Raw genomic sequence first — 10651 nt, 5'->3', positions numbered from 1 at the left:
TTCTTCTCTTGACTAATTGGGTAAAACTGTCAAAACAACTATTTTCTAGCAAGTACAGGCACTCCCCAAGTTACAAACAAGATTGGTTCTGTAGGTTTGTTCTTAAGTTGAATTTGTTGGAACAGGTACATTTTAAAGTGTAACTCCAGCCTATATATTTATATATCTATATATATCTATATATACACACACACACACATACTCGAGTATAAGCTGAGGTTTTCACTCCTTTTTTTAAGTTGAATTAGCCCCCTTTGGCTTTTACTTGAGTCAAGGTTATTCATTATTTTATGTTGTTGTTGTTGTTACATTTATTATTTTAATCTATTATTATTATTATTATTTTTACATTTATTATTTTACTCTATTATTACTGTTATTATTACATTTTCAATATGTTACTCTATTATTACATTTATTATTTAATCTTTTAGTTATTATTAGAAGGATATGTAAGCACATTTACATCGAAGAAGGTTAGAATAATGGTTTAATCACAGTCTTATCTTAAATTATGTAAATATTTGTGAATTACTGATTCCTCAATTAATATAATTTTATTGGTATCTGATTTTTATTTTGAAATTTACCAGTAGCCGCTGCATTTCCCACCCTCAGCTTATACTCGAGTCAATACATTTCCCAGTTTTTTGTGGTAAAATTAGGTGCCTCAGCTTATATTCGGGTCAGCTTATACTCAAATATATACGATATATGCACTTTGGATAACACCCCTGTGACATTTGCTTTGCTGTCTGTGTCCCTGTTGAGATACCTTTTCTCCATGATAACTGTTTCAGGAGGGAATTTCCCTTTCTAGGAGTAGATTTCTCCCACTTCCTGTTGTCTCACCCCTTTTTGCAACTATGAGTCATTTGTAATTCAGATGTTTGTAACTCAAAGACTGCTTGTACCACAGACCATCTATTACATGCAGTCTGAGGCACTAACATCAGAGGCACTCCAAGTGACCAACTACTGGTCAAAGGATATTTAATATAATGTATTGCAACTGATACGATAAATAAACTGGTGCTTCAACATATGAAAAATTAGTCCCATGAGTGAATACACCATAACAGTCAGTATGCTCTTTGATAGCACTTCTGTTTTCTACGAAAATTCTCCCAATGTCCTGATCTGCCTTTAACTAATATATTTTGCTTAACTCTGCTCTTGAGTACCCAAACACTGAGAGTGAGAACATGGCAACACTGAGAGACCAGTGTCCCTGTTGACCTGGAGTGATCTGGCAACAGAGATAGGTCTTTAAAGATTGTCCTCCTCATTAAAGGGACATATCACAAAGACTTCAATATATTTTTGCTGTAAAAGTCTACTGTTGTAGATCAAGCCAATAAATGAAAATATCATAGACTGCTCCAAAAAATTCAAAACTGCGGCAATCCCTACAAAGATAGACCCCCATCAGCCTAAAAATAAGTCATTGTCAGTTTAAAATTATTCTCATAGTTCTTAGTTTATGATGATTGCACTTTCACATGACAGTGAATGTTGAGGAATCCTTACGAGGGCATGAAGTCCCAGTCTGTATAACTGTAGTGATTTAAATTCTCCCTCCTCCTTATGATCGTAGTGAAAAACGAATGTCAGCAGGCTCTATTTGTAAACTTTCATGTGAAAAATGTAATTGTTTTGAAGATCATGTCATAGGATCCAGTATAAGCTACTACGAATTCTTGTCATGACAGCATACGTTTTAAATGTATTAAATTTGCATAAATTTATACTCCTTTCGCTCTTCTTTCTCTCTCTCTCCATCTCCAAAGGGACCTCTTGTAAAAGGCAAACGCTGTGTGGTACTGGCTGAAGGTTATTATGAGTGGCAGCAACGTAACGGACAGAAGCAACCCTATTTCATTTACTTTCCCCTGAATGAGCAGGAAACGGTACAACATTAGGGAATTAATACTACTAATGCTAAAGTTTACTTTTACCTCTTTACAGTAATGCTCAGGATGCTTCAGGATGTATTGTTGAAGGCTTTCATGACCAGAATCACTGGGTTGCTGTGATTTTTCCAGGCTGTATGGCCATGTTCCAGAAGCATTATCTCCTGACGTTTCACCCACATCTATGACAGGCATCCTCAAAGGTTGTGAGGGATATCTGAAACTAAGCCTTGCAGTTTCAAGGCCTGGCTGATTTCTGCCTGGGTGAATCCTTTGTTAGGAGGTGTTAGCTGGCCCTGATCGTTTCTTGTCTGGAGTTCCCCTGTTTTCTGAGTATTGCTCTTTATTTAATGTCCCAATTTTAGAGGTTTTTTTTTTTAATACTGGTAGCCAGATTTTGTTCATTTTTATGGTTTCCTCCTTTCTGTTGAAATCATCCACATGTTTGTGGATGTCAGTAGCTTCTCTGTGTAGTCTGACATGGTGGTTGTTCGAGTGCTCCAGCATTTCTGTGTTCTCAAATAACGCAACACCCAAACATGAAAGTCACTGCAGACTAACTCAACCAGAGAAGTCAGCCATAGCAGAGCACTTGATGAACCCACCTGGACACATCATATTATTTGAGAATACTAAAAATGCTGGACCTCTGAACAAAGGATTCTCCCAGGCAGAAAGCAGCCAAGCATTGAAGCTGGAAGGCCATTCCAATGCTGATCAAGGTGATCAACTGCAGCATTAGGAGCCCCTAGTTACGCAAAGGGTTAAACCCCTGTGCCAGCAGGACTGAAGACCCACAGGTCGCAGGCTCGAATCCGGGGAGAGCGCAGATGAGCTCCCTCTGTTAGCATCAAAAAGACAAGAGTTCTTTCTCCCACCCTGGACGTTCCACTGTTACATAATCCTCCCTTGCTCAGTTTCTAATATACCTCACAACTTCTAAGGATGCCTGCCATAGATGTGGGTGAAATTTCAGGAGAGAATGCTTCTGAAACATGGCCATACAGCCTGGAAAACTCACAGCAACCCAATGCTGCAGAAAGTTTGGCCTTTATGATTCTGCTGCATGTGATTAAGCAGATATTTAAATGCATTAGATCACGTACATATTGGCAAGGTCTGTCTGTATAGCATTCATACAAGTATTGTGAGAAGGGTATAACTGATCTAAAAAGACATACTCAGTCAGATACATCTACTTGTGTCCGGCTCTCTCCTGAAGTCTTCTGTGGCAACAGCTACTAGTTTAGAAAAGGAGATTAAGTTAGCAATGTGATTGCCAAGCTTGTCAGAGGAGATGGAGAAGCACGATGCTTTCATTATTTGTCCTTTTAGTACTGCTTGCCTTCTACTGTTGCAATATGAGCTAGGAGTAATGCTAGCCCTAGGGCATCGTCCTCCATGCAGCAAAGCAACAGGAACAACTTAATTGAAAGGCTGTAATGTGAGCAGAGGGGATACGATGGATGCGTGTAGCCTGTAGCTTTGCCTGCAAACACCTGAAAACATATAAAGGGTATAGAACATTTTTTAAAACATGATGCTTTACAAGAAAATGGACAATAAAAATACTTCCCTTTGCTCAGGCTCTACAACAGGCATGGGTAAACTTGGGCCTGCCAAGTGTTTTGGTCTTCAACTCCCACCATTCCTAACAGCTTCAGGCTCCTTCCTTTTCCCCCTCAATCGCTTCAGATATTGTGGCTTCAGAGTGGTGGCACTGCAGTAGATAAGGACTAACAAGCTGGAGCTCAGACCCAGTGAAACAGATAATCTACTGTGGGTAGTTGTCCAAAGAGATGGTGCTTAAGGAGTGTTGTAAGTGTAGTTTTTAATTATGTGATGTCTTAATTTGGCAGTTCATCAAATCTGATGTGGAGGAGGAAGATCTGAAGGAGGATAGGAGGCTACTCACCATGGCTGGCATTTTCGATTGCTGGGAGCCTCCTAATGGAGGCGAAACACTATACAGCTACACTGTCATCACAGTAGATGCTTCTAAAGCTGTAAGCTCCATCCATAACAGGCAAGGGAGAGTAAATAAATTGTTTGTTGAAGAAGCATATTGTGTTAAGTATCTTGCTAAAGATCATTTTCTATGCCATTGTGTTATCAAAGGCTTTAATGGCTAGAACCACTGGGTTGCTGTGAGTTTTCTGGGCTGTATGGTCATGTTCCAGAAGCATTCTCTCCTGACGTTTCACCCACATCTATGGCAGGTAGGCTCAGAGGTCATGAGGTCTGTAGGAAACTAGGCAAATGAGGTCTGTATATCTGTGGAATGTCCAGGGTGGGAGAAAGGACTCTTGCCTGCTTGAGGCAGGTGTGAATGTTGCAGTTGGGCACCTTGATTAGGATTTAATGGCCTAGCAGCTTCAAAGCCTGGCTGGTGCTGCCTAGGGGAATCCTTTGTTGAGAAGTGTTAGATGTGGGTGAAATGTCAGCAACCCAGTTCTATGCCTTTGTTTTTTGTTTTATATACTTGTTATTGTTACTGTATATGTTTAGATAAATAAGATGAAATGAAGGTCAGATGTGCAAGTCAAAAACATTTTCAGTTTTCTCATGGAGATGAACATCTCAACATTCGTGACTTCGTTTGAGTGACCAAATTTCACTATTACATTACTATGTTAATGCTGTCTTTAATAGTGGTCATTCTTTTTCCAAAATCGTTGTGTGGTCTTATTAGTCCAGACTCCTGCAAATTTGTGCAAATTTTACTTGATAAATTATCCTTCCTTGATCTCCATTCTGTTGGGAAGCAGGGAATCTGATTCTTATCTATACCTTGACTGTGTTTATTTGTTACATGTTGTAGGCTGCTTTAGGTGTGTTCAACGAGTGACATATTTTTTTATTTTAATGTATTTATTTACATTATTTATATTTTGCCTTTCTCACCCTGAAGGGGACTCAGGGCAGATCACAGAACATACATATGCGGCAAACATTCAATGCTGTTTTATACATAAACAAGGCAGACAATTGTACATACATAGTACATAGATAGAGGTATATATATTTGGCTTTCCCATCTTCAGCATCTTGGAGACTTTGTTTTCGGTACCAGCCACAGGGAGGTGGGTGGTGGGAGTTGTTGCTCCAGCTCCCTGACAAAGAGCTTTTTGAGTGAATCACCAACATTCCTTATGGGTGCCTCAGAATACCTCCCCACTTTTAAGCAGTACCTATTTGTCTATTCACATTTGCTTTCAGACCACTAGGTAGTCAGAAGCTGGGTTAAAGGCCAGGAGCTCACCCTGACCTGGGCTTCAAACTGGCAGCCTTTTGACTGATAAGATTTACTGCAGCTGATTTAACCTGCTCTGCTAAAGCCTGGCCCATTTTTATTTGTTTAGGATGCCAGCTATCCTGGATGGGGATGATGCTGTTAGTAAATGGTTGGACTTTGCAGAAATACCCACACAAGAAGCTCTGAAGGTTATCCACCCCACAGAAAATCTTGCCTTTCATCCAGTGTCAACAGTAGTGAACAATTCACGAAACAATTCCCCAGAATGCATTGTACCCATTGATCTGGATATGAAAAAGGTACAGCGTGGTAACACTTTTCCGACACATTTGTGTCATGAGATATCTATAGTAAAGGTTTTCCTCTGACATTAAGTCTAGTCATGTCTGACTCTGAGGGGTTGGTGCTCATCTCCATTTCTAAGCCAAAGAGCTGGCATTGTCCATGGACACTTCCAAGGTCATGTCGCTGGCATGACTGTATGGAGCGACTGCATGGAGATATCTATAGCGTTTTAATATTTCATCTAATAATTTCATGTTATCATTTCAGTTTCTTTATGAAACAAACACAAACCACAAAATATCTGTTCAAGGGATTAGGAAGCATATTAATACAATAAAATGTAAATGGGTGTATGCTGGCCTCACCACCACCCCCGGTCTCCTGTTCTGTTGTTCTTTTTACATGGCAACTGACAGGTCTGAATAGGAGAGTGTCCATTACTGAGACTCATCATGTGATTGGGGCCTCTGATTTTTCCCAGGCTCATCACTTTCACTCCCCGGTTCACATGCTGACTCAACATGTTTCCTAAGCTGCATGTGTGTTGATCACCTGGTACCAAGAGAGATTGTTCTTTTTACCAATATTTGTCAGACTTTTCTGGATTATTTGAAAAGATTTCAAGGTTGCAGGTTCTATTTTGTAATGGGAGAAGCATCATTTTATTCTTTTTGAAGACAACACTTAACCAGTTTTAATCCTTTTCAATGTATGCAATTTGTTTTAGAAAAAAATACACTCCCCCCCCCCCCCCCCCCGATTTTGTGTGTTCCAGGAAACCAAAGTTAGTGCAAGCAGTAAAATGATGCTGAACTGGTTAAAAAACAAATCTCCCAAGAAGGAAGAGGAGAAAGAAGGTGATTTACCAAGATGGTCCAGTCAGTTCATCCAAACACCAGCTAAAAGGACAAATACAAGCTTCATGGACCAGTGGCTCAAAAAGGAAAATGGAGGACCTTCACCAAAGCAGTCCAAATTTCTGTGACTTATTTATCCATTCCTTGTATTCAGGAGCAAAATAACAGACCCCCAGCACATTAGATATGTTCTTACTGGACAGAATATTTACATGTGTCAGTTTTTACTGATTTGAGTATCTGGTGTAGGATTTCCTACTTTTCACTGATGTCAAACAGGTTAGCCTTGACATTTACAAATAAAGTATTTTTATTATTGTTATTATTATTATTATTTAGCATTTTCTTTCTGGCACAAAAGAATGTGGATTTTATGTGCAACACTGAGATTTTCCCTGAACCTTGCAAAAGCAGCTTTACACCAAATATGTAAGAAAGAGAAAAAATACAAGTCAAATTTCCTTCTCCTCTTAGGAAAGGCAAATATATACCAAACAGAACCCTTGAGTCTCTTCTAATGTGCTTAAGCAGCTGAGGGGGAAAAGGAAAGGGCCTGAGGCTGTGAGGGATTGTGGGAGTTGGAAGTCCAAAACACCTGGAGCAGGCCCATAGCCAGGATATCGATTCGGGGGGGGGGGGGGGGGCTGAGTCTGAGTGAAAGAGAGTCTACCCTAGCAAATCTTTTGTATCGTTACCCCAATACCCCCATGCATATGAGATATATTGAGTATGGTGATCAGATCATGATATTAATAAACATAACAGTTTAAATAATGCACCAGTAAGGCCTTTTTGTGAACCACCATGAGAATTTCGGGGGGGGGGGGCTGAAGCCCCTCAAGCCCCCCCCTCCCCCCGCTACATGCCTGACCTGGAGGTACTAAGCCAACAGTGATAAAGAATTGGTGTGGTAAAACTTTTTGTGCTTGTACCATTGGAAAACTAAGGAAGTCAGCTTGCTTTTTAGTCATCAGACCTATTCTTAATGCGATTATCATCACTGAAATAGATGTTAGATGTTTTGGCAATAAAAGGGAAAATATCTACCTTTCAGGTTGTTAATTTGATTGTTTCTATATATGCAGAAAACTCACTGTGCATAACAAAAAATTTCTTCCAACAACTGGATGGTCAACACCAAAATCAGATTGACTACATCCTTTACAGCCAAAGGTGGCGGACATCCATCCTGTCAGTGAAAACAAGACCTGCAGCCAACTGTAGTTCAGATCACAAACTTCTGCAGAACACATGCGATGTGCAGGGTGATGTGAAGGGTTTGATGAATCCAAGGTTGGAGTTCAAATTGCTGGATAAGACATTAACAACCTTACATATGCAAATGATACCACTTTGATGACTGAAAGCAAGGAGGAGCTGAGGAGCCTTCTAACCAAGGTGAAGGAAGAAAGTGCAAAAGCTGGGTTGCAGTTAACCATAAAAAAAACCAAGATTCTGGCAACTAGACTGATTTTTAAATGGCAAATAGAGGAAGAAAACGTGGAGGCCGTGACAGACTTTGTATTCCTAGATGCAAAGATTACTGCAGATCAGACTGCAGCCAAGAAATCAGAAAACACTTACTTCTTGGGAGAAGAGCAATGACCAATCTTGATAAAATAGTGAAGAGACATCACTCTGGCACCGAATATCTGCATAGTTAAAGCAGTGGTATTCCCCACAGCAACCTATGGATGTGAGTGCTGGACCATAAGGAAGGCTGAGTGAAGGAAGAGAGACACTTTTGAACTGTGGTGTTGGAGGAAAATTCTGAGAGTGCCTTGGATCGCAAGACCCAACCAGTCCACACTCCAGGAAATAATGCCCGCTGTTTACTGGAGGCAAAGATGAAGTACTTTGGCCACATCATGAGAAGACAGGAAAGCTTGGAGAAGATAATGATGCTGGGGGAAATGGAAGGAAAAAGGAAGAGGGTCAGACCAAGAGCAAGATGGCTGGATGGTATCCTTGAAGTGACTGGCTTGACCTTGAAGGAGCTGGGGGTGGCCACCGCTGGCAGGGAGCTCTGGCGTGGGCTGGTCCATGTGGTCATAAAGATTTGGAAGCTACTGAACAAATCAGCAACAACCTATATGGAGAAGGGAAGAAAGCCAGATAACTGTAGCTCATCTATTTTATAGCCTCCCTGTCAAATCAGATAATCTGAAGAGAAATTACAAATGTTTTAGAATTCTTATTTTGAAAAACAATATTTTTCTGTGGGTTAGAGTTCCTTTGAGATTCTGTTTTGTTGGAAAATATTTGTCTTTAAAACTAAGTTACCAGGAAAAAATTAAGCAGAGGTGTCATTTTTAGTTGTACTTTTTAAATAAGCAGGAAGAAGTGTTATAAAAAAACTTGAGTTCAGATTTTAGAAACCATCTGGGGAGCATTAATTAAAATGATGGTTGTACAAAATAAAAGCATTTAGCTGATTTCGTTTCTCGCTCAGTACTGGGTACCCTAAAAGTAAAAACGGCCAAGATTTATTCCATCATTTTGTTCAGTTTTTGTTCACTGTAATATATATATATTCCTGTCATGACCTGGATGTGTTTCTGTAACATTTATGCTGTAATAAATCTTGTTAGTCTTAAGGCAACAACACCCCATTCAGCAGAGCTACTCATCTGGAAAATGTCAATAGCTTGCTTAGCCCAGCAGCCAAAAAACTTAACTCCATGATTCAGTACATCGCAGAAAGTGGTAGCATTACATACAAAATGTCGAAGGCTCCCTCACTAGGCACAAAATCAAGAGCAGACTGTTCAAAAGCAATACCTTTCCCATGAAAACTAAGTGTAGCAATAAGGCGTGAGAAGTGAGTACTGATTGGTTCAGATTTTGTGGGCTCACTTCAGAGCCCTGAAGACAAGCTGCTGTCTCAGGTTGCCATCTGTAGACTGGAAATAATATTTTACTGAGCTGTTAACGGCAAAAGTTTTGGTTTTTTTTGCAGTGTTTTGTGTTTTTTCAAAAAAAATGTTCTAGTTCTAAAACCCAGGGTCACAAATTGTAAAGAGTCAATTTCAAGATGAGTTTCCTAATTTATTTGGCAACAATTTAGGAAATACAAATCTGAGCCTTGCTTTTGTGTGCTCATTGCTCACATGTTCCCTCAACACTTGACAGAAGTAATACTGTACCCCGTGACATTCCTCCTTTACCATTTAATGAGGTCCCACATCTATACCTATAAGTGTAGCTGGATACATGCAGTTACTATGAGTCCTCATATCTGCTGCGGTTTGTTTCCAGGACCATCACCACGCCCTGTGGATACCAAGTTTTGTGGTTGCTCAAATCCCATTTATATACAATGGCAAAATAAAACGGTGTCCCTTTATACAATGGCAAAAAAAACAAGGTTTGCTTTTTGGATATTCTTTTTCATGTTTCCAAGCCCCCAAAGGTCGAATCCATGGATACAGAAGGCCAGCTTTACTGTCATGAATTTTTGCCGCTACCATTTAAAACGTTATTTCCTGAAAAGCCATGCTTGATAATATTCTTGTTAACTTGGTCTGCCTCATTCTAATGTTACAATGTTGAAACTCAGTTAAGCAATTGATAATATTCAAGAGCTATTGAATCAAAAAGCAATTTAAACACACTCATAAAAATGACAATTTTTAAAAATTAAACAGCCCAACAACAAAAATGTCTTGGTGTCTTGGTTTTTAAGCCTGCTCTTGGGGTTATTTGGGGCACTGATTCAGATAATTGCATTGGACAGACTGCATCAGCTCTAGTTTCTTAGACATGGTTATCATGGTTTTCTATGGTATATGTAATATATTCTGTATCTCAAACACTAGAACTGATAGGGGGAGATGTGCTATTTTGGAATCAGCTTTTGTAGAAATTATGCTCTTTGGGAAGGCGTGACCTTGTTAGAAATCATAACCTTTTGGGGAAATGATGCCATAACCTTTTGGGAAATAGAAATCTCCATGACCTTTTGAAAAAATGGCATTTACCACCATTTTGGGAAATCTGGAACCTCCCTGAAAAGATTTAAAAACGCGCTTCAGTCAACCTTTCCCTTAGTGTAAAATATCCACTAGTATTCATGCAAGGCAATTTGGTTTCTCAGCTGTTAAACTGATATACCTAGATATCTCTTTGAACTGTTAGGAACAAAGATATGCTTTGTACTTTGCTTTATCAATCCAGTTACAGATAAGATTTGAAGTAGTTTCTCTGTGTAGGTAACACAGGGCATCTTTATTATAATCAACAGTCCAAGTCCAAAGCATCTCTCTGTTCTGAGTTTAATAGAGTCTCTGTCTAGTCTGAAAGCCCAATGGAGTCTGAGATCTAAAATGGAATCTGAGCTG

At 39.5% G+C, this 10651-nt stretch overlaps 1 protein-coding gene across 1 annotated transcript in view; it reads left to right on the top strand.

Annotated features, from left to right (window-relative positions):
• Positions 1 to 6633, top strand: part of HMCES (5-hydroxymethylcytosine binding, ES cell specific) — a 13535-nt gene extending 6902 nt beyond the window's left edge. The window contains exons 4-7 of the mRNA XM_060766171.2: positions 1791 to 1910; positions 3773 to 3939; positions 5276 to 5468; positions 6230 to 6633. Coding sequence (XP_060622154.2) covers positions 1791 to 1910; positions 3773 to 3939; positions 5276 to 5468; positions 6230 to 6439 — 690 coding nt within the window. The 3' untranslated portion in view covers positions 6440 to 6633. The remainder of the gene's footprint in view (positions 1 to 1790; positions 1911 to 3772; positions 3940 to 5275; positions 5469 to 6229) is intronic.
• Positions 6634 to 10651: the final 4018 nt, after the last annotated feature.

The sequence above is a fragment of the Anolis sagrei genome, chromosome 2 (genome assembly GCF_037176765.1).
Source record: "Anolis sagrei isolate rAnoSag1 chromosome 2, rAnoSag1.mat, whole genome shotgun sequence".
Taxonomy (NCBI): domain Eukaryota; kingdom Metazoa; phylum Chordata; class Lepidosauria; order Squamata; family Dactyloidae; genus Anolis; species Anolis sagrei.
This window is presented reverse-complemented; position numbering and strand designations above follow the sequence as displayed.